General features: G+C 38.9%; 1 protein-coding gene and 1 pseudogene across 1 annotated transcript; both read right to left on the reverse strand.

The window, feature by feature from the left end:
* Positions 1–357: 357 nt before the first annotated feature.
* Positions 358–10,934, reverse strand: LOC115794221 (free fatty acid receptor 2-like; annotated as a pseudogene).
* A 2,409-nt stretch (positions 10,935–13,343) lies between these two features.
* LOC115794222 (myelin-associated glycoprotein) lies at positions 13,344–16,659 on the reverse strand. Its single transcript, XM_030749598.1, is given in 4 exon segments — positions 13,344–13,639; positions 14,209–14,472; positions 14,558–14,857; positions 16,248–16,659. Coding segments are annotated over 4 exon segments (1,272 nt in total).
* Positions 16,660–25,034: the final 8,375 nt, after the last annotated feature.

Below are 25,034 nucleotides of genomic sequence, written 5' to 3' on the forward strand. Positions count from 1 at the left end.
GACTTATATTCCGTGTAATTCTCTTCCCACCCACGCAGCTCCATTTTTATGCCATTTACACTGTAGTCATGGTGAACTCCTCAGAAAAGCCTTTTGTTGATGTTTCTTTTGCTCGAATGTACTAAGCTCATAACCTTCATAGCAGGTTTGTTTATATAAATGGACATTGTCAAATGACTACATTCAATTTATAGTAAAGAAAATCAGGCGTAAACCTACTGTATTTCAAATGTGTAGACAGAATTTTGTAAAGGTACTTTTAAATTTTACATATTTGATGCCATATATTTAATTTATGATTAAAACACAGTAAAAAAGCTGAATAAGTAAATTTCATATCGAAAGTAATTGTTGCTCTCAGCGAGAGCTGCTGATCTGTTTTTTGAATCCTGAACCAATAAAACACAACTTCCTGAAAATAATCTTTTCACTTGAGAAGTGGAAGATGGAAAAATAGAAGATGATGGAATCAATAGAAGTATTGGAACAGCTAAGCAGAGAGATGTAGTAGCTCCACTCTGGTTTCTGTCCTTGGAAGAAACCCACCAAATGAGATAAACTGAATGGCAGAAAAAGTAAAGTAAAATTTTGTGATAACAAATGTGACAGTTTAAAGAGAACCTCCTATTCCCACAACACTGACAACCATGTGTACTGGATGCAATTTCCTGGAGGAACAGAAATGATTCCCCCCTCTATGCATTTACTAAATTCCAAGTTGGGATCAAATCTTAAATATATAAAAAATTTTAATAAAAGTATTTTAAAACCCTTGTAAATGCAGTGGTAATAGGTTTAGTTCTGAATTTCTTTAGTGGAAAGTATTTAATAAACATAAAATTGACAGAAGCAATAAATGTAAATATGCAAATCATATCACGAATATGTAGTTCCAGTGTGATACTTAAATGCGTAGGTAGCTCAAATAAGTCCAGAAATATATGCAACTTAAATGGAGACAACTGTGTGGAACCTACTGTGTAAAATAAGTGATTTTAAATGATGATCTATGTTGAAATGCACACCCTGGAAGAGCTCAAATGTATAGTTTTATAGTTTAATATCTCTAGATGTTTGAGCAATAAAAAGCAGTAGAAGAGGAAATCCAATGTATCATCAGCAAAAATGATACAGTGTACTTTTGGGAATGTAGTTCTATGAGACAAAATCTATATCAACTTTCAATCTGATTCATGTACTGTATTTCCATGTGCTTCATACCTGGAAGTTATAGTGATGAAACTCACTGCACATTTTCCACTGACTGTTTCAACTTTAGAGAAGTATTTTATGTAGTGTTGATGAAGGACAATTTATTCTGTTGTATGGACTATGTGTACGGTTCTCCTTATTTACAGTTTTCCATTACATGATTTCTTAAATCTTAATTATTGGCTTTCTGTAAAGGCTCTAAACATTTCAAAACATTAAATTTTACTCTTGTGGATTTCATATGTAAACCAGTCCATAAACCACCTCTCCTTTACTCCTCCTCACCCAGCTCCTGCTTTTATCATCTGTAGTGCTAACATTATTGTAACAAGCCTCTCTGTTGTCCATTTATCTACTTTTGAGACGTTCATCTGGTTATTTCCTGCTGTGATCATGTTCTTTGTTTCTCATGTTGTAATTTACAATGCAATATTTAAAGACTAACACAGAAGGGAAACGACATCTGTTTTTCCACATGTATGACTTATATTCTGTGTAACTCTCTCCCCACCCCCACAGATCTATTTTCATGACATTTCTACTGTAGTCAGTCTTTTGCTCCAACGTACTAACATAATAACTTTAGTAGTAGGTTTGTTTATATAAATCAACATTGTCAAATGACTGCATTAAATTTATAGTATAGTATTTATAGTGAAATGACTGCATTATACTGATAGTAAAAAACATCAGCAGTCTACATGCTGAATTTGTTTTTTAATTTTTTTTTTATTTATTTTAAATCTGAAGTAAGTTCTTGATGATGCTGCATTCATGAGTTAGTACAGTTTTAAAATTCACACGGTGGTTGGTGATCCAGTCATCCTCAACTACAGTTTGTTTAGATATTTCAAGCTTAAATATTATATTAAAAATGATCTTAGACAGTGTTTTTTATAGGAATGATGAACTATTACATATTTGATGTCATATCTTTAATATACTATTAAAAACTGTAAAAAAAAATAGCTGAATAAATAAATATTGATAATTTAATATTGAAAGTAATTTTTACTTAGCAAGAGCTGGTGAAAAAAGCCCAACTGGTCTGGGCAGGTGACTGTCCCTCCCTGAGGCTGGTTCTGCTGGAGGTTTCTTCCTGGAGGCAGGCGCATTTGTCCCAACCAAAAATTACACAGCAGAGGAGAAAAATACTTGATTTTGAAATCTTTAACTCGCGTGCTTTTATTTTGAAGGCACATGCCCACCCCCCTCTGAACGGCTCTGAGTGTTTGGGAGGTGAGAGACAGCGGCAGGAGACAGAAACTCTTGAATGAGGTAAAACAGTCTGTCGGATCGTTGCCATGAACAGAGCCGGACTGAGGCATAGGCGAAATATGCGGCTACCACCACCAGGGGGCCCCCAAAGCTCACATACATTTGTAATGAAACTTTATGCTACTGCACTGGTAACATTTGTCTATGCACTGGTAACAATTATCTGTGCACTGGTAACCATGCATTGGTAACAATTATCTGTGCACTGGTAACATTTATCTGTGCATTGGTAACTATGCACTGGTAACACTTATCTATGCACTGGTAACATTATCATTTTACATTTAGGTTTCCGATATGTGTCCCCCCCAATAGGAAACTCATTCCTACGACCCTGGTTTTGAGTGTTGTATTTTCTCTGTATTATTGTAGGGTCCTTACCCACAATACAAAGCACCTTGAGGCAACTGTTTGTTGTGATTTGGCGCTATATAAATTAAATTGAATTGAACTGAATTGGTGATCTGTCTTTTCAAATTCTGGGCAGATACTTCACAAGTGTCCTATATCTATAATCAGAGGGTGACACTTAGAACTCAGACACAGATCACAACCAAATGAATACATACATTAGCAAACAATAGCAGTGCAAGTGACCTGTAACAACATAAAACACAAATATGGACAATAATGATAACCTAAATTTCAAAATGAACCAGGGACAAAACCCAAACATGAATTATGCCCAAAACAAAAGGAACCATGTTGTTGTATCTCTTAACCATCCATGTCCTGGATGAACAAGAAGTACAGCAAGATGTCTATAACTTAGGCTCTAGAAACTGCCAAACAAAGCTCTCGCCACTAGGATGAATAAATATTCCAGAGAAGCAGAAGCCAAGTGTCATGGTTCTGGGCCTTATGCCCAGCGTTTTTTATGAGGGGCCGTTAGGGACATCATTACTGAAATGCTCTCACACACACTACTGAAAACCAAGGGGATTTCGTGTGAACAGGAAGGTGTCTGAAGGGAAAAAAAATAGTGCATTTCCAGAACACGGCTAACACCACGCTGATGTCAACTCAACAGCCTGCGAGCAACTTAAGTGAAGCAGCTACATTACTTAACAATATACACTCCTGATCAAAATCTTGACCTGCAGCTGGCTATGTGGAGCTGTTGCAGCGGGCATCCCTCATGACTGAGGGCCCTCGTCTGTGTGGTAATGACTGGGTTTTTCAACAGGACAGTGCTGCAGTTCACAATGCCCGCCTGACAAAGGACTTCTTCCAGGAGAATAACATCACTCTTTTGGACCATCCTGCATGTTCCCCTGATCTAAATCCCAGAACATTTGGGGATGGATGGCAAGGGAATTTTACAAAAATGGACATCAGTTCCAGACAGTGGATGCACTTCGTGAAGCCATCTTCAACACTTGGAGCAACGTTCCCACTAGCCTCCTGGAAACACTAGCATCAAGCATGCCTAAACGATTGTTTGAAGTGATCAACAAGAATGGTGGAGATACTCATGACTGAGTCCTTTTTTGGACACTTTGATTTCTGTTTTGAGGGGGTTTTCGGGTTTTTTGAGCTATGGTCTTAAACTTTTGATCAGCTGAAATAATCATGGTTGAGTGTAAATGCAGTTTTCAAAAAATTCCCTGCTCAAAAGCTTTTGTCTCTTGCGCCAATTTCTTCTTTTAGCATTGTGAAGCTCTACTTAGAACCTTCTTAAGATCCAATAGTGCAAAATGCAAATTCTTGCCATTTTTTTAACTGGTTTAAAGATTTTGATCAGGAGTGTAGTAGCCTCAGCAGAGACCATCAGAACACTGTCAAATGCGACTGCTGTGGGGCAGCAACCGGTTGTTGCAACTACAAGTGTGGATACCCTGGATAGCCACCTAGCATCTCTCTTTCCCTCTCGTCAGTGTAGCAGCTTGCCCATGTCAACTAGTGGTGGGCAGATCGATCCAAATATCGATACCAACGTTGGTACTGATATTGATCAATATCAGTGTAATGAGATCGATACTTCAGCTTCAGTTTCTCTCCTATATGCAGTGCTGCCGCATTCATCAAAGATGCGAGCTGACTGCTTAAGTGCCGCTCTTGTCACACCACAGACCTGTGGCCTATTGAGGTCACTGGAAACAATGGAGCGGAGTCCTAAATTGGTTTCAACTGAAACCACTGATTAAATATGACCCACGCCCCCTTCACACCTGGGCACATGTGTTCACGCACATGATCAATAGAGGGTCATAACCACCTCCAGGGGACTACGCCCACAGGGGTTTAAATACCTGGGTCTCTCCACCATTTGGTTGAGAACTGAAGAAGCCTTTCGGATGAGAGGTGAAACGTCTTCAAGAAACAAAAAGAAGTCCAGTCGCCTTTTTCAAGCTCCAGAGACTACTATGACCTGGATGACTGAGAATCTACACAGACATCTTGTTTATTTAAGAAAAAAAAATCCAGAAAATTAGAATAGAATAGAATAGAATAGAATAGAATGCCTTTATTGTCATTATACAGGATGTACAATGAGATTGGAGGGCCACTCCTGTTCAGTGCCATGCAACAGAAAATCAAACTCTCTAAAATAAAAATAAAAATATTATAATCTAGTATAATCAAGAAATATACAGAAAATAAACAATGTATAAAATATACAAAAAATAGAATGTATAAAAATATATACATACATTAGTGCATCTGTACATTGTAAGAAAAGTAAATAAGTGTATACATATAATAATGAAGATGATGAATATTGCACTTGGTGAATGAATACTGGATGTTACACAATATAGGAATGTTAGATATTGTTCAGTATGAATAATCTAATATTGCACAGAGATGTGGGTGTTGCACAGTTACGGTGGGTGAGTGTGTGAGTTCAGGGTGGTGATTGCTCTGGCGAAGAAACTGTTCTTGAGTGAATGAAGCGATATTTTCTATTACATTTTCTATTATATTTTCTGAACACTCTACCTGGAAAAAAGTTTTAATTTGTTCTTGAGTGATTTTGTACACTTTATTTAAGAAAAAAAATCCAGAAATCACAGTGTATGGGGAAAATTGTTTTTTTACTGTTATAATGTTTCAGAACAAAAACTTTTATTTTGATAAAGTATTTTCTATTTACCTATAAACTTTGTTCAGTTCTATCCTGGGTTTTAACTCTTTAATGATCCAAAGGAAAAAAAAAAAACACAAAACACTTAAACTTCATGATAATTCTTCATAATTAAAGTATGGGTGTCGTGTCAGTATCGGTGATACTGGCCTGGATTTACTTGGTATCAGATCGATATCAAATCTTGCAGTATCGCAAACCACTAACATCTACAGTCAGGAGAGAAAGTGCACCACGTTATCAAGTTCAGCAGTGCTTCGGTAACTGGACATTAGGCACCAGAAGAAAAAGGTAGTTACACAATTGATTTATTTTTTTTTGTGTGTGTACAAACTTACATATCCTAATACGTGCCTGACATTTGATATTTTTAGGATTAATGAGTCAGCTTTACTAAAAAAAAAAAACATTAGTAAATCGGTTTGTGGGCTTGTTTAAAATGTTCTCCCTATAATAGGTGTCTTGAGAAAGGAACTCCCAGAAATACATATCTAACAGGGTTAGTTCTTAAATTTCTGAGTTCTCACTTCTTACACGTAATCTTTACTGTGTTCTTTCAAAATACCAGCAGTACTATTTTCTTTCTTTTTTTTTTTAAAGCCACATCCCAGATTGCACTGGAGCAACGCATTAGTAAATCTAACCTCTAATGTACTTTATTAGCTTAGTGAGAAATATTTTCGTAATGACAAAAGTTCCCAATTTTGTGTATTAACAGTGTGTCACAGTGTGTGAACCTACCCCTGTCCTTATTAGGCAGCATGAACTATATGTTGACAGGCATACATAAAAAAAAAAATGCATGTAATCAAAATAATACAGGTTTGGATAGTCTGTGTCTCTATATTGTTAGCCATCACTGGCTGTTGTTAATGTTGTCTAACAGTTATATTTGCATTTCAGAGCTAGGGCACAGCAGCACGGCCATTTCAACAAGGATGTTATACTACTTCCAAATCCATCATGGGAAGTAGTGTGCAAACAACGCTCAAACTTATGGTTACACAAACATGGACACATCCTGAGTGCTTTTGAATTCCAGAGCCTGAGTCATGATTATAGCAGCTTTGTCTGATCATTATATAGTTTTGGCTTTGAATCAGTATTGGCATATATATATATATTGGCTTAAGTGGTTGTTTAAGATCAGTTTCTCAAATTTTGTTGCATGACTGTGTATGTTGTTTATTTTTTACTTTGTGGTACTGCTGGAACTGTCCAGTAAAAGTAGCACAAAACAGCAGTGCAAATTTAATATAAATCGCTCTGCTGTGTGGGAGGGAGCCTTGTGTAAGGTCAGTGTATGTTTATTTATGTGTTATATACTGTAGCATTAGAAATGGTTTGCATTACAGTTCTCTTTTGCAGTTTTCCATTTTGAAAGGCAATGTTATTCTAGTTCAGTCTGCTGAATGCCCATTTTCAAGATTTTTTTTTTGTATTAAGTAGAGTATACTCACTGTCTTCTTTTTAACACATTTTGATCATTTAAAAGAAATTTGCAGCCCCGCGACTTGCAATGGACCCTTGGACATAATGTAATTGTGAACTCCTCTAGTGGCTGGGTTCCTACTAAGACTAACACTGGAAAGAACACAGAGGTATTCTGTGTTAGATGTTCGTCAGGTTAATCAGAAAAGGGTCAGAACTTTTCTAATTAACCAACATGGTACTGGTTTGATACTTGGATTATGGTACTAAGTGTGTCAAATTGATAATACACAAGTAACTTAGAAATCTCCAAGTAATACTACAAATTCATATGATTTTCACTGTGTTCTGTACACAGGTTTTGTGAAGGTCTAAAAACTCTGGGGGTCAGAAGTCATTCAGAGAGCTTTCGCCCCCTGTTCTGCTGTGAGCCGCTTACACTGACTGCTGAACAGGTGGATGATCTTGTTAGCATTCCTCTATCTCCAGACGGGAGCAACAAGAGAGCCGCTGAGGAGATGGTTGTCACCTTCTGGAGAGATTACCTCCAGGATGCAGAAGGTAATTAATAATTTGTTATACAATGAACTCATGCAACTGTTTATGGTTTATAGTTTTAGTTTATAGTTTTAGAAATGTCTTTATACCATTATTCATTTTTTTTAAGTTTACGTAACATAATTATAACAATAAAGCTTAAACTGAAGAAGAAAACAGTTCCATTTAATATCAAATTTCTATTTTATTTCTGGTAAACTTTTGTTTTTTGTGAATCTTGCAGAAGCCCAGGAATTCAAATTAAATGTTTGCAACTGGACTTGCAAAAGAATTTGAGAAAATTTTACCGAATTCAACAAGGTGTCACAGTTTCACTTAGTATAACAACAACACAATTCCACTTACATCAAATGCTTTATTATTATTTTTTTTTACTTTTTTGATAAAAGCTTGGAACCCTGCAGAACACCAAATTTTGCTGTCATTCATTTGATATGTTGTTTGTCATCGTCTCACCCTTAACTCGGAATACTGGGATGGCAAGCATGCTTTTATGATCTAGTAACCAAATTAATGTATTCTTTTTGTACTGCAGATTCACAATGTATGACACATTATCTACTGCATTTGCATATAATACAAAGTTCAAAGAAAGTTCAGGACAGTAGAAAACTGTACTTACAGCATAAATTGTGATATTATGCTTACATTAATAATATTTAGCCTCATTGTGACCAAAAAACAAAACGAAACTGTAGCATACCACAAAACTGATCATTGCATTTACATATGATTTTCTTGTGAGTTTTGCATACTAGGTTATATAAATGAGTGCAGTTAATGTATGTTACAATATATTACTGTATCATGGTGATAGTAAAGAAAATCAGCTGTTATATGAAACAGCTTTAAAAATGCAGCAAAATAGTGGCTATTCCCAAATTACAACTCTTTTTTCTTTAAATTCCTCTTGAATCAGAAATAAAGTTCTACCATATGAATAAAGTTTCCCTCTCAACAAATATTTAATTTACCAAAAATGTGTCTTGTGTCATCATTTCATACTTAATGTGTGCATAAAAATGGTGGTTTGTGGTAATTAACAGCATAGTTCTTTGACAGATTGCATGAGTGCAGAAGAGTGGCTAGTCCAAATTAAAGAAGAGGAAGTAATATAACATAGCTGCATGGCTCATTTTACATTTTATAATTTTCACCTCAATGGAATAATAAAATAATAATGTATCAAAATCAATCATGTATCAAACATGTCTTTGCTTGTCTGTGTAGATTCTCAGTTATCCAGGTCATAGTAGTCTCTGGAGCTTGAAAAAGGTGACTGGACTTCTTTTTGTTTCTTGAAGACGTTTCACCTCTCATCCAAAAGGCTTCTTCAGTTCTCAACCAAATGGTGGAGAGACCCAGGTATTTAAACCCCTGTGGGCGTAGTCCCCTGGAGGTGGTTATGACCCTCTGTTGATCATGTGCTTGAACACATGTGCCCAGGTGTGAAGGGGGCGTGGGTCATATTTAATCAGTGGTTTCAGTTGAAACCAATTTAGGACTCCGCTCCATTGTTTCCTGTGGCCTATTGAGGTCACTGGAACAAAGGTGTGAATGGGGGTTGAGACGTCTGGGAAGGGAGCTCAGGACAGCACTGTAAGCGGGGGAAAGTTGGTGACGTAAGCCACCTCCTCTGTTCAATGATGGTTGTTCACAGTGGACATAGATTGGTGAAACCAAACAGCCTCTTCACAAACGAATGGCACAACATAGAAGAGCCACCTCGACAGGACAAGATTCAGCAGTACATCTGCATCTGAAGGAAAAAGGGCACTCTTTTGAGGATGCCAATGTCCACATTTTGGACAGGGAAAACAGATGGTTTGAAAGAGGAGTGAAAGAAGCCATCTATGTCCACTGTGAACAACCATCATTGAACAGAGGAGGTGGATTACGTCACCAACTTTCCCCCGCTTACAGTGCTGTCCTGAGCTCCCTTCCCAGACGTCTCAACCCCCATTCACACCTTTGTTCCAGTGACCTCAATAGGCCACAGGAAACAATGGAGCGGAGTCCTAAATTGGTTTCAACTGAAACCACTGATTAAATATGACCCACGCCCCCTTCACACCTGGGCACATGTGTTCACGCACATGATCAATAGAGGGTCATAACCACCTCCAGGGGACTACGCCCACAGGGGTTTAAATACCTGGGTCTCTCCACCATTTGGTTGAGAACTGAAGAAGCCTTTTGGATGAGAGGTGAAACGTCTTCAAGAAACAAAAAGAAGTCCAGTCGCCTTTTTCAAGCTCCAGAGACATGTCTTTGCTTGTGTTAAAAAATGGGAAAAATAGCCTGAGTCAGAGTACACATTCTTATTGAACAACATTAGATCATCATCAGCAGTAAACTTGGTTATGTTAAAGTTGTCACATGGTGCTGATTATGGGATTACATTTCTGATATATGTTTTTTTTTTTGTTTTTTTTTTTACAGTAAATAATAGAAATGAAACTATGCACTATTTTTTACTCTTAGCTAGAGGTGGTGACCTTGACCTCTTGAAACAAGGAGCCACCACTTCCAGAAAATGAACTTTTCACTTGAGAAACGGAAGATGGAGGAGGAAAAATAGAAGATCAATACAGGTGTTGAAACAGCTGAGCAGCAATGTGTACATCTCCACTCCAGGCTCTTTCCCTGGAAATAACCCACTATATGAGATAAATTGTATGGCAGAACAAAAATGAGGAACACAGCAAGGGTCCCCAATGCCATGCCAATGGCCTTCTGTTTCTGCATCTGGGATATCCTGGGGTGGCTGTACAGAATCAAGATGCAGCGCAAGTAGCAGTAAATACAAATTAGAAGAGATATGAGGCAGAGTACAAAGAAAAGACTCCACACGTAGAGGCAGTAGGACCTCCAACTGCTTCTCTGTAAATTGTTCATAGCACACACTGGAGTTTTTGCTGGCCAGAGATGGGTGATGCTGCAGTGTGCTGCTGAGATCAGCCAAATAACAGCACTAATAACAATTGCATACAAGGGTTTATGCAGCTGATGATAGGTGATAGGGTATGCTACTCCTATCACCTATGTAGCGGACCACGCTGACTGCCATCAGCAGGAAGGAACTCTTGTAGATTGTGGAGAAAAAGGTGAAGGAGGTGATGGAGCACATGAAGTTTGGCAGATTCCATTCCATACCAGAGGCTGCCTCATGCATCTTGAGAGGAAGGATGATCAAGAAGAGCAGGTCAGAGACGGTCAGAGTGAGCAGCAGGATGTCTGTGGGAACTGGCTTTGAGCGGATCTTGACACTAAACGCACAGAGAGCGATGAGATTGCAGGGAAACCAGATCAGGAAGGAAATAATGTAAACTGAGAGAATGAACTCACTGCTCACTATGGACTCCATTGTGGACCTAAAACAAACAAAAACATAAAAGAAAAACATACACATATTGATTAGAATTTTTGTGATTAAACCGACAAAATGCAAAAATTATTTTATGTATTTATGCTCTGAAAAACTTTGTGTATATGCATGTTGTGTAAAGAAGGAAGCAGCTTAGCTTTTGTTTTCCTTCATATTATCTTAAAGTTTGAGACAATAATCCACCACTGAAACACAACTGGAACCTGCAATGAATCACACATTAACTGACATATTTATTGGCAGGTCCTGTAGGTTTATTTACAGCAGACATTTAGACGTCTATTACAGTTAAAATGTTACATGAAAGACTTTTGATTTTATAGGGATCAAATTTTCATGATGATTTTTCATCAATAGGTAAGTTAAAAACCTCACTTGTGTTCATGATTCAATTTCATAATAATATGGATATAATTATTTATGAATGTAACTTCTGATGACTTATAAAGAAGGATCTTGTATGCATTTTATTTGATAAAGTAAATAATTTACTTACTGAGCAGTAGATTTCCAAAATGCTGGGCCTAACTCCAGTTGTCTTTCATCAAAGACTTCCAGGTTTATAACTTGTGAGTTTGAAGATGAGCTGATATAAATATAATATGCCATTTTTTTCTTCTATCTAACACACACATTCTAATGAGCTATAGCAGCCGTTACTGGGTTAACATTAACTAAAATGCAAAACTGCAGTTGGCTTTTGTCCAGATAATCGGCTCTCTGTCAGTTTAGGTTTGGGTTTCACTGGTCCATGATCATGCATTTATTCAAACTTACACGTACACCACATCTCCGAGAAGAAGTCATCATTTAAGAAACTATTTTTCGCATATTCACATTCATGATTATATTTATGTTCACATTCATGAAGTGATTTTGTGGGTAGATGTGGCTCAGGAGGTGGAGCAGAGAAGCTCTACTAATTGGAAGGTTGGTGGTTTGATCCCTGGCTGCTCCAGTCCGCATACCAGAGCATCGTCTGGGTAAGATACTGAACCTCAAGTTGCTCCCATTGAGCTCATTGGAGTGTGAATGTGAATGAATGTTAGCTAGAAAGCACTTAGATGTAGAAAAAAGTGCTTGTGTAAATGGGTGCAGTTCTGTTTTCTGGCTCACATTGATTTCCTTGTTTGTTAACCTGTTAGCATTAATAACATTTAACACTGCAAGCGGAAATAAAGATAGACACGTATATGTTCAAAAATATCACTAGTGCTTTTGCAAAATGACACACAAGTCTAACAGAACTATGAAAAAGAAAGCTGTAGAGTGCAAAAATATTACACTGATATGCACCAATAAGTAGACTGTATTGCTCCAGCTATTTTGGCTGGACGCACAATTGTATGGGACCTACTATGCAAGACAGCAGCCAGTTTCCTCTGGTTAGTAGTTTAGATAGAGCTCCATGTCGCAGTGCAGACCCTGTGGGAAGTCAAATGTATGGTTTTAATATATTTAGATGTTTGAAGAATAAAAAAATGGCAGAAAATATCCAGTTGTCCAGCAGTAAAGAGTATACAGTCAGATTTGAGTAATTTGATTCAGTGGTGTCAAGGACTACCCCATTGCATTTGGTTTTATGCTTGAAATGAGTGATGGTCTGTGATGAATCTCCCCTGACCTTTGCCACTGGTTGTATTTCACGCTTGCTTTGGAGAGGTGTTGCACTGTTCTGGTCCTGGTGAGGTCTCTCTGGACTTTTCATTTTTTCCAGGAAATCATTGTCATAAACACAAGAAAGTCTTTCCATCTCCGGGCTTCTGTCAGGTCTCTGTAGGCCTGATGGGGTGTCTTCATTTTGTGATCTAGCAAGAGTCACGCAGAAACATCTCTGCTCATTTAGATATACCCCATCGCATTGCTTCTTCCCCACAACAATATATGCCTTATCATTGACAAAATGTTTTCTTCGATTTTTGTACATATATTTAATGTCTTACAGAAGAGACTGTTCTGATAACACAGGCTCATATTTTCTTTCACTTCACTTATTGCATAATGTCATATCAACATTAACTTCAGTAGCTAATAAATAAGAATGACAGTTTTGTTTACCTCTGACAAACATTGTATCTCTGTTCTTGTTTAATATCATTCTCAAAATTTTGTGACCTAAAAAAAATGTAAAAAGTTTGTTTTGAATTTAGCAAAAGTAAGATACATGTTTGACAAATATTTAACAAAAATGTACATCTTAAGCACTGCAATACATCATACTCAGTGACAAGAAGCAGAGATCACCAACCTGGGATATTTTCTGTAAATGAAAAAAGCACATCCAAACAGCAGAAGAAGGAACCACAGGAGCCAAGAGACTGCAAAACAAACAAACAAACAAAACTCATTAAGTAAAAATGTAGCCCTATATGTACACGCACACAGAGTTCATCTTTGGCTCGACTTACATGACCCTGACTCTGTAGACATCTGTTTAGTGTAACTTCCGAGTCGGTTCCTGGCTGTGCAAGATACATTGGTCTGAGTTTTAGCTGGAATCTGTATTTCCAGAGAGACTGCATGTTTCTTATTCATGAATGCAGAGGTGACTGAAGACAAATGAGTGTAATTTCCATCAATAATCCAGTCTATAGAAGCATTAGGGGACGCCTTGACCAAACAGACACACCTCAGAACATTTCCCTTCAGGTGGCACAAGGACTCCGGTAGGATTACCGGGGGGTCTAAAAAAGACCAAAGGCAAATATTACTACTTAACACTTATTACAAATTTATTTGTTTTAAAAAATTCTCAGAAGACACTGCATGATTTTTCTGACAGACGATAAGATGGCTAAAGACTAGTTTCTGGTAGAGATAAAAGTTAGTCAAATGCGTCTTAGCCAGTAGGAGTGTTGAGGATTTAGAAGCTTAAACTTTTCTAATGCAAACGAAAAAAATAGCAGATAAACAATTATACGATAAATATAAATACCCTACAGTTGCTTAACAACAGTACGTTAATGAAATATTACAGATTACATTGTTAAGGGATCATGCATGTAAACAATCCCACATCTCCCACAGAACTCTATAATTTCCTTAAATGGCAGTGATTACTGTGTGAACAATTTTCTAACTGGAAAATGTAGCAATGCATAAGTGATGACCTTTGTCACATCAATTTATCAGCAGAGGATCACACAAACAGCTAATGCACATAACATAGGCACATTAGTATTAGTCATGGTAAAAGTAAAGCAAAGTTTACCAATGTAATTTCTAGCACAGTGTAGGATTATTTTTTTCTTACACTGAACATCCAGATCCACCCAGATGGACTGCTGCTCTCCAAGGTCATTGAAAGCCATGCAGGACACAGATGTATCTCGTGTAATGTTGCTGAAGGACATTTTACTCTGAGTTGAATCTATCTTCCTGTTCTGGTCTAACTGCCTTATAAACCATGAGTATGTGTGTGGCAGAGGGTTACTATTGGCAGCACAGTCAATGATGACGCTGCCACCTTCCACCACATCTTTCTTTTCCATTTCCAGAGTCACAGTGACTGGCTTGTCTGTGGATATAGGAATGCACGCTAAGTGAAATAAATGTACTACTGTTATTTACTGTATTTTGAACACACATGTTGTTTTACTTACATGAAATGTCGAGTGTAATATGTTGACTACCCGTTGTAAAGGTTCTGAACTTTGCAGAACAGTTAATCCCACTGTTATGCATTAGATGGGTTGCTAGTCCACGCAGTACTTTTTGGTGGAACCATTGCCCCCGCATTTCCATGCTGAAATCCACTGAAGTGTAATTTTCTGGAAATGTGTTCATGTTCCACTGAAGTGATGGAGGTAAGGAAGGGCAAGAGTAGATAATGCCACAGTCAGCCTGGAAAATATCCCCTTCCACTAATTTCCTCTGCACGGAGATTATGGGAGCGCTTCTGTCTAGAAGTCCAGAAAAAGTGAGAACAGGAAGAAACTATGTAGAAGACTATCATTACATTTGCAATTGTGTAAAGGACAAGCATACTGTATGACAAAATGCTATTAGGTTTTTCCTTTTACATTATAACAAACACAGTTTATGTAAGGTGCATTTTGATGCAGTTGCTGTAAAGTCATCAATTTAATATTGTGAAAGGACACCTTGAAGGGAAATTTGCATGTGTGCTTAGATTAGTGGTACATTTACAAATAATGGATAAGCTGTATGATATATATATATATATATATATATATATATTAGGGGTGGGACTCGATTAAAAAAATTAATCGAATTAATTACAAGCTTTGTAATTAATTAATCGAAATTAATCGCATTTTAATCGCATTTCAATATTTGACATGAGAAATATTAATTTAAGTTTAGTTGATGAATAAATCAATATACATAAGCTTAAACTTCAAAATTTAGTTTATTTTCCCACCAGTCTACTACACAGACCAATGAAGGGTGGAAGTGCTCCTGTGATAAGCAAACTCCTGAAATTAAAGTTAAGCATCGTAACTGGATAGTTTTATTCAACATTAATGTCTTACTTGTTATAATGGAAATTAATCATTCTCTCAGCTGTATTCCTTGATGTTGAAATGTGTTATGCTTGTTTTAACAGCTTATTTTGAATAAATGACTTAAAATTAAACCACAAAAAGGAGAAAAAGTTCGTTCTCCGTTTAACCAGCTGCTTTACACAGCTGTGCTTTGCACTCACGGTTGCTAGGCGACATGAGCTACGCAGAGGTGACGGCAGCTGATATGAAGGCTAGCTGCTCACTTCCGGCCTTTGTGGTGTTCGTGGGCTGCGAAAGACGTGGGCCGGGTCCTTCGCAGGATGCGGCCCCTAATTTGGACATTGTGCGTCGATATAATCTGTATGCTGGGAACTCGCGCACTGAAAAACGTTCCACGGTGCAAAGTGCGATTAAAATGCGTTAAAATTTTTAACGCGTTAATTTCCCTGTAATTAATTAATCGAAATTAACGCGTTAAAGTCCCACCCCTAATATATATATATATATATATATATATATATATATATATATATATATATATATTCATTCTTTTGATGGGAAAATAAACGCAATTGTAGATTCATTCAAATTCATTCAAATTCATTCAAATGAACACGTGTTTATTTTTATGATTACTACAATGTTTAAGTATACATTATATAAACCTACAGTGTTTTGTGGATCTCAACATTTTAAGTTTTCAAAATTTTACTATTTTTCAGGTTTTCTGATTTAGATTTTATAGCATTTTATATAATTTTTATTAAACTCCTGTAAGGTCTCAGAATAAATGCAACATGGAAGTCAACCAATATTCACTTACCAACAAAAATAGTTACAATTTGATTATAGAATTTCTGAGTTGTCTGAGAGTCTGGATTGATCCACACATAAACACGTAGGTGGTTGTCAGCTCTGCTCACATCTTCAATCACCAGGGTGCAGTTTCCCTCTGCAGCTTTGCCCAATACTTTGGTGCGTCCTCTGAACTGGTGTTCCACTTCATGAGGATGAAGTCCATCATAAACAACAGGATACTTCATATTATGGTACTCGTACCAGATGACTCGATTATGAGGTTCTGTCTGACACGGTACCACAACACAGCTCCCTTCCACAGCAGTCACTGTTTTAGGTACCCTGATGCTCCAGCATTTCACCTGCTGGAGAACTGAGATGCCTCAAAGGGGTGGGAGGAAGTGTATTAGAGAAGATGGTAAACATTAGTATACCATAAATGCTGCAGTTTATTTGCACTGTAATCATATCTTTGGTGATGAATAATAAAATAAAATTTGTGACACACAGCTGGAAACTCTGATGCACAGAGAGATGCTATTGTGAAAGCTGGCTAACCACTGAAGCTCAGTTTTGCTGCAGCATCTAGAGACATCAGCAGCATAAAAATAACATCAGCAGCATAAAAATAACACCCACCACCAGTGACATCTCAGAAAGGAACCTGCTGCTGCATGATGATAAAGAAGAAATAGAATATTCTGTTTTCCTGTACAACTCAAATTCTAAAAAATATACATTACTTTAATTGATTACAATATTACTAAAGATTAAATTGATATGGTTACACAATTAGGACTTCAATTCAGGTTATCAAAGAGACCAAAAGCATTGCTACAGGAACACTAATACCAATAGTATGAAGATTCCAGGTAATTGCTGTATTATTTTGAACTATGCAGATTTGATGCTATTTTTTTTTCTTTTGCTTGTTTTCTCCCATTCATCTGACATTTTAAGATGACACTAATTATACTGCATTATCTATTTAAAAATATTACTCAGCAACAGAACCAGAGATAGAAGCAGGTCATTATTACCAGTAAACAAGCTCAGCAGACTAAAGAGATGAGCAGTCTCCATGAAAACAGTAGTTTACAGCATCCAGGCAGTCCCCCTTTACCTTTTAATTTCTGAAACACAGCAGCTGTAAAAATGTTTTTATATTAGACAACACACTGATACAAAAACAGCTACTGAGCAGATGTTTAGTATTGAAGTTCGTTTTCCCATACTAGAGTCCTCAAGTATTTCCAGGTTGACTAAAGTACAACAAAGCTTGAACTTTGCATAAATAATCAGTTCTTCAGAAAGCAAACGCAGAAACGTACCTGGGCGGTCGAGCTGCTGCTTCAGCGTCTCTGCGAAGGCTCTTAGTCTGTTTCATTGCTTAAGCCCACCTTTTTACCACAACCTAAACCCCCCCACAACCCTCTGTGCTATTCAGCCTCAAACAGGAAACTTGCTGAGCTCATTTAAGACAGTCAGAAGAATGAGAAACCCTGAAAGAGGCTGTTGTATTTCTCTAAATTTCAAGTTCACTTCATGAGTTGAACATTAAATTCCGACGCAGTGTGAGAAAGGTCAGATGGACTTAAGACACATTCCTGTGTTAATTAAAGTGCTTGGAAAAATAATACAATACATATGCATTTATCACTATTCATAGTGTAATAAAGAGGAACTTTAATTTGGTATTTTTAGTATACTCATTTACATGTCTGTAAATGTCACTAATTCTCATGCTGAGACAGAGTGCTGAAGCTGCTTCAAGTGCTCTGCTGGTAATCGTCCTCACACTACACCTTTTATGCAGACATGCTGGTAGGCATGCATGGAAGGAATCTGCAACTAGCTCATCCAAAAGAAATGCATTGTTATTTTTCTGTCCTGTATTACAGTTATGTATTCAGTATTACTAAAAACTACACTAAAGAAAAAAAATTACATTGAGCCTTGAGAATTCAAACCAGGTGATGGAGCATGAAACAGATGAATTTTATTAGCAGACAATACAATATGCTGTGCAACTAACAGCCACTCAGTGGAATGATGTCAAGTTGTCTCTGTTTTTACTACCCTTGGACCTTGTATTGTTAGTTTTATTAATTCCTCTTTGAAGTTGGGTTATGTTCCAACTGCCCTCAAATGTGCAGTCATTTATCCTCTTCCTAAAAAGAATAATTTGGACCAAAACCAACCCTCTAACTTGAGGCTGATTTCTAAACTTTCTTTTTTATCAAAAGTTTTAGAGAAGGTGGTACTTATACAGTTACAATCCTATATTGATTCAAATGGCATCTCTGAGAAATTCCAGTCTGGTTTCAAATTGTGGCACAGTACTGAAACAGCTCTGGTAAGAGCTTTTAATGACTTACTTTTATCTCTTGACAGCAGAAAATCTGCTGTACTGGTGCTGCTTGATCTGTCAGCAGCCTTTGATACTGTTGACTACAGTATCCTTATCTCACGCCTAGAATCATGTATGGCCATTAGAGGAACTGCCCTGAAATGGTTTCAGTCCTATTTATCTAACAGGAGTTTCTCCGTTCAGTCAGGCCAGTATTCATCTGCTGTATCTCCCTTTAAACATGATGTTCCCCAGGGCTCTTTACTAGGCCCCATTGATTTTTCTTTATATATGCTTCCTCTAGGTTCTATTATTGAAAAATATAACATTTCTTTTCATTGCTTTGCGGATGACTTACAGATTTATCTCCCCCTTCAACCTAACAATAATTCATCTTTGAATACCTTAGTGGATTGTTTAAAGGATGTTCATTTATGGCTGCAGTCTAACTTTCTTAAATTAAACAAAAATAACAGAGATTCTCTTATTTGGTCACCCTCACATATTGGATGGTTATGACAGTGCCTTAGGCTTCTTATCCTCCTTTGTGCGCCCATCTTCTAAAAACCTTGGCGTCATTCTTGATACTGCTCTGAAATTTGATAAACAGATTAGCTTGGTAGTCAAGACATGTTTCTTTCATTTAAGACTTTTAAGTAAAATAAAGGGATATCTCCCACCACTGGACCTGGAGAGGGCAATTCATGCCTTCATCACCAGTCGTCTGGACTATTGCAACCCGCTTTATGTGGGATGTGAACAGTGTCTTTCCAATCGCCTACAATCCATTCAAAATGCAGCAGCACGGCTGTTGACAGGCACTAAATGGCATGATCACGTTTTGCCCATTTTAGCCTCTCTACATTGGCTTACTATTTCTTTTCAAATCCAGTTTAAAATACTATTTCTGGTTTTAAGAGTCTAAACAGATTAGCACCTGTTTATTTAACTGAATTGTTGAGGCCCTACATTACTTCATTACATTACATTACATTACATGTAATTACATTACATTACTAGATCTTAACCAAGATGGCGGCACGCACAGACGCAGCGGCTCACGGCTCTTCCTTTCGGTGCTCTTTTTTGTACTTTTTGTATTTCATATTTGTTAGTTTTGGTGCATTTGTCTCTGCAAACAACTGCTACACACGCCAGGATCCTGTGGACATTGGCTACCGGCACAAGATATCAGTATCGAGTGATTTTCACTACACTCATAACATCCCAGACGCTATAGCGAGACCGCCGGGGGCTCCGTGGATTGTTATCGGGTCTGGAAGGCGCCGCCGACGGCGGAGGGAGAGGAAGCAGAAGCGGGGCTGCAGGTCCGGCTTTATGCTGAAGCTGAAATGCCAACCACACAGGCCTCCTCTGCCGAGCCTGTATCTCTCCAACGCCAGGTCCATGGTAAATAAAACGGACAACCTAGAGTTAGAGCTGGCTGTAAATCGCTATGTTCGTGACTGCTGTGTAATGATTATCACCGAGACCTGGCTAAACCCCCACATTCCCGATGCTAGCGTGCAGCTAGCAGGCCGCACTCTGCTACGCGGAGATCGGACCAAGGACTCCGGTAAGAGCAGAGGAGGGGGTCTCTGTATTTACGTGCATGAGGACTGGTGTAACAACGGAACAATCATAGACAAACATTGTTCCCCAGACCTCGAGTACATGTCTGTAAGATGTCGGCCTTTTTTTCTACCCAGAGAGCTAACAGTAGTGATCGTCACAGCTGTGTATATAGCTCCCAATGCTAACGTTAGCATGGCGCTCTCTCTCCTGCTGAACGCCATTAACGAACAGCAGCGGGTCCACCCCGACGGTGTTCTTATTATCGCGGGAGACTTTAACAAGGCCAACTTAAAGACTGTACTCCCGAAATTCCACCAACATGTCAAATGTTCCACAAGAGGGGAGAACACTCTTGACCATGTTTACTCCAACATTAAGCACGCTTACAGAGCCAAACCCCTCCCCCACCTCGGCCAGTCCGACCATCTTTCCCTGCTGCTCACCCCAGCATACACCCCCCTCAGACGGAGAGCCAGGCCTACTGTAAAAACCATTACAACCTGGCCTGAAAACGCACTCTCCGACCTACAGGACTGCTTTGCATACACAGACTGGGACTTATTCGAACACGAGGACCTAGAAACATTCACAGGGACGGTACTGGACTACATTAAGTTCTGTATCGGAAATGTGACTGTTAGCAAAAACATCCGGGTTTTCCCTAACCAGAAACCCTGGATGAACAGCCAGGTCCGTTCACTCCTCAAAACCCGTGATGCTGCCTTCAGGTCAGGCGACAGAGCTCTGTACAGGGCTGCTCGAGCTGACCTGAAAAGAGGAATTAAAAAAGCCAAGACGGAATACAGGAGGAGAATAGAGTCCCATCTGTTCAGCAATAACACACGGGAGGTGTGGCAGGGCATTCAGAACATCACAAACTTCAGAGGCTGTGATGTGACTGCAGGAGACCTGAGTGTGTCACTAGCAGAGGAACTTAACTGTTTCTTTGCTCGCTTTGAGATGCCTCAGGACCACCCATCTGCTCCAGTCCTGCCCCCCCCACCAGGCTGCACCCCACTCACTGTCCAGGAGCATGAGGTACGGCGCGTGCTCCTGGCAGTGAACCCCAGGAAGGCTGCCGGACCAGACGGAGCACCTGGCAAGGTGATCAGAGCGTGTGCCCACCAGCTCACCCTGATTCTCACCAGGATTTTCAACCTCTCCCTGGCCCAAGCAGTCATCCCCCCCTGCCTAAAAATGGCCGGCCGATCCGTGACGCGACCTTGGCCGATCCTTGGCCGATTCGTGGCCGAACCTCGGCCTAAACGCAATCCCCCGCTAATGACGTAGGAATTCCGGCCACTGGTGGGAACGCCCCTAAGCAGCATTTGGGGAAAATGGTGGTAATGTCTTGTTTATCCACCAGGAGGAGCAGTATTAGTGGAAGCGCATTCATTTACAGCCCGCTGTATACTGTACCAAGGATCCTCACATCATTGAACTGTAATTGTAAGCGGAACTGTCCATTAAAAACAATAGAAAGATGAGATTAAAGCGGTCATTATAGTGGAGCAGTCAGTATTGTCTGGAGGGACGGGCTGGGCTTGAAGTTCAGCCCGGGACCTCGGACAGGCTGTGAGCGCTGCACCGCCAGCGACACTGGGTAAAAAAATAATTAAAATAATTCTGATCACCAGCCGGTTTGGCCTGGCAATGACCTGGGAAGCCTAATCCTCTCATCAGTGTCACATTGTTCTTCCAAGTCTTCACAATGTTAAGCTTTTTGTTTGTTTATATTTTCTCTTTTATTTTATAATCAAAACTGCGACCAAAATGACTCCTTCTCAAACTAATAATACCGGCAGTCGTTATTGTATGCTGAGCTAGGGTTAGGGTTAGTAATTGCATAATAAGTGGATTTTTATTTACTTCTTTGACTCTCCTCCACCTGCTTCATCAAACCTCAGCAGTAAACATATATGAAGGCAGCAGCTGACACAGTAACAGTGAGCGCAGCGCACTGTGCAGTCTAAACTCTGCTCTGATTAATTATACGAATGTACAGCGAGTCAATCAGGATTGTGAAACGTCAGCTGCAGAGCCTCCATCATCAGATCAATGCCCGGTTCATTTTCCATTTTATAAACAATACTTTAGAGGTTTTAGTGAAGTCACACTGTGACAGTGACGTGCATTAGTGTGTGTGTGTCATCAGTGGCTATAAAAGGCCTTTTCTTAAAGGATAAAGTGGTGTTTGAGCCACAGTTACGGCGGAGCGGCGGCTCCTTGAAATGGGACGCAGCCTTCCTGCTGCAGACAGCTAGCAGCAGGAACCGGACGCGCCAGGTTAGCCTAAGAAGCTACTGAGGCGTCCATGACAACCACCATAGAAACAGCCTTTTAAGACCGTTTTAAAAACATCCTCAGAGTTCAAACGAGCAAAAATATATGATTTGAAACAGTTACAGCCGCAGAGCTGTGGCGGCATCTTTAAACATTGTTTACATAGATGATCATGAATGATACGATGTAGCTAGCAGTGTAGCTAGCAGTGAATGAGGTGACGTCATTGTGTGCGCATTTCACAGCTGTCTGTCTCAGTCTGTTGTTGTTATTATTCTAATTAACATGTGTTTACTTTCTCTGGACCATCTCAGGTCCACCGTTACAATTTCAGCCTACAAAATGATTTAAATATGAACACACACTCTAACATCAGTGCGCTTTATGAAGTCCAATCCTTAAAATAAATATTATGTTTGTAAACATTCATGTCTCTGAAATAAGTACAGATGTTCATGTTTGTCATTACCATTTTATTTGTTTAGAGAATTGTGAACTTCACATTGTGTATCTAATCAGAGTCTCAGCAACCTTCAGTCAGAGACTGAGACTGGATCACAGCTTTAACCTCTGCAGAGTCACAGACAGACACAAACCTTCCAAATCACACACAAGCAGCCCAGTCTCATCATTTTTGGATGCCTCTACTGTACACTACACTGTGATCAATATACTAAAAATTATAAATGAAAAGATAACATTCACATAAAGCTGTTTGAAAGTAAAATGAATAGGTACTTTCCAATAATATTTTTAAGGATCTCTGTCAGAGACCAGACAGAGCCATGACTCTCAAGAACCAGAGACTGAAATATGGAAAGAAAAAAAAATCCCTATGAGAAATAAATGTGCAACAGTAAATATTTTGTCCAGTGGAAAATAAACGTTTTGAATCAAAAGCTTGGGATATCATCAAACCAGAAAAATAGAACTCATTTTTTTCTTTAATAACACACCTTAGCATGCAGTAATGCGACACATTTCCAAACAACAATACATAGATTTTGTTCAATGTTTTGATTGTGGCAGTGAAAACACATGTTGCTGTGTGAGTGTGACTGGCAGCCTGTGCACTGAGACCATGAAGCACACTTCTCTGAAGCAGCTTCTTCTTCTTCTTGGCATCAAAACAGAGGTGGGAGAAATCTACCAAAAGGAGAAAGAAGAACATCTGAGGTGAAACCAGTCAGGACAAATGATTAAATTATATATAGTAGTTCAATACAGCCTCTCAGGTAGCTTTGTGTTGATTTCAGCTCACTGCTCCTGTCTGTGGACCCGTGGTTTTTATGTTTGTAACCACTTAACTTCCATTCATCTATTTAACTCCGGGAGGAGAAATGTCAGGTTGGTGCAGGCTGGTGAGTTTAGGAGGGAGGTGCGTTTGGTTCTCTGTTGTCATTATCTGAAAGATTTGGTTCACCGTGTGGCTGGGCTGTATCTGGGGTTATGTTGGACCTGTCACACTTAGCAAGTTTCCCAGGTTGGTGTTTATGGTTTAGAACTTCTAGTTCTGGAGCAGCATCTGTGGCTGTGTAGGGTCCCGTTGGTTTTTGCTGTTTCTCCAGATCTGCGTTGGAAATTAGGTTATTGATCTCAGTGCATTCCTAAACAGGCTGAACAAGGTTATATATCGTCACCCTCCTAAAAAAATGGTCAAAGACATTTTTTAAATTTTATTTTTGTCCAAATTAAATTTTCAACATTCGGTTCAGTTTTTTGTGTTTTCTGAAAAGCCTGAAAAAAATCAAGGGAGGGTGACGACATGTTTCATGGCTAAATAACATAACTGCTGCAGTCTGATGGTGTCAGCAAGATCTGAAGCAGTGGGTGACGAGGAAGAGGAGGAATACAACAATTTGAAGAGATCCCTCAGTCTACAGTCAGCACAATGGCTACATTAGTGGCTGTTTGAGTTTCCTTCCATCTGCTGTGAACCTGAAGCATGGAGAACACAAAACATCTCTTCCAAATCTGGGATCTCAATTACAAATTTGTTCTTATTAAAGGTGAAATATGTGTTGTGACCTGGCTTTTTATACACCTGGCAACCCTGGGTCATCAGTGGTAACCCATCCCCACCCCCACACCCATCCCACACACATTCCGATCTACTGGCCCCGTGTACATAACAAAAGGTGGCCTAATGAGATGAAAACTGCCATTTGGAGGTGCTTGGTAGAAAAAGGAGTAGTGTGAAAATGCTGGTAGTTCTAGTGGTCCAAGTTGTTCACCTACTCCTCCAACCTCCTACAACAGTCTCCTACAACCTTAGGGCTTGGTTTGTGGCCTGAACTTGAGTTCAAGCTTCTCCAAACTCCACTGGTGTTGCTCTGCAGTAGCTGGTCCTCCATCTTCTTTCTGTAGGTGTTTTTTCCATCCCTGATTTTCCTTCTGAGATCCTTCTGCACAGCTCTCAGCTCCTCCTTATTTCCTGATCTAAAGGCTCTCTTCTTCTCCTTCAGGAGAGCCTTTGTTTCAGAGCCACAGTTATGTACAACAAGTAATACTCAAGTGAATGTTAAACATGTATTAAAAGAAAAATGATTCAGCTCAGCTCACAAGAAACTGCTGGATACTATTCTGGAAATGCCTAATGAATAC

This window comes from Archocentrus centrarchus, chromosome 16 (genome assembly GCF_007364275.1).
Source record: "Archocentrus centrarchus isolate MPI-CPG fArcCen1 chromosome 16, fArcCen1, whole genome shotgun sequence".
NCBI classification, from domain to species: domain Eukaryota; kingdom Metazoa; phylum Chordata; class Actinopteri; order Cichliformes; family Cichlidae; genus Archocentrus; species Archocentrus centrarchus.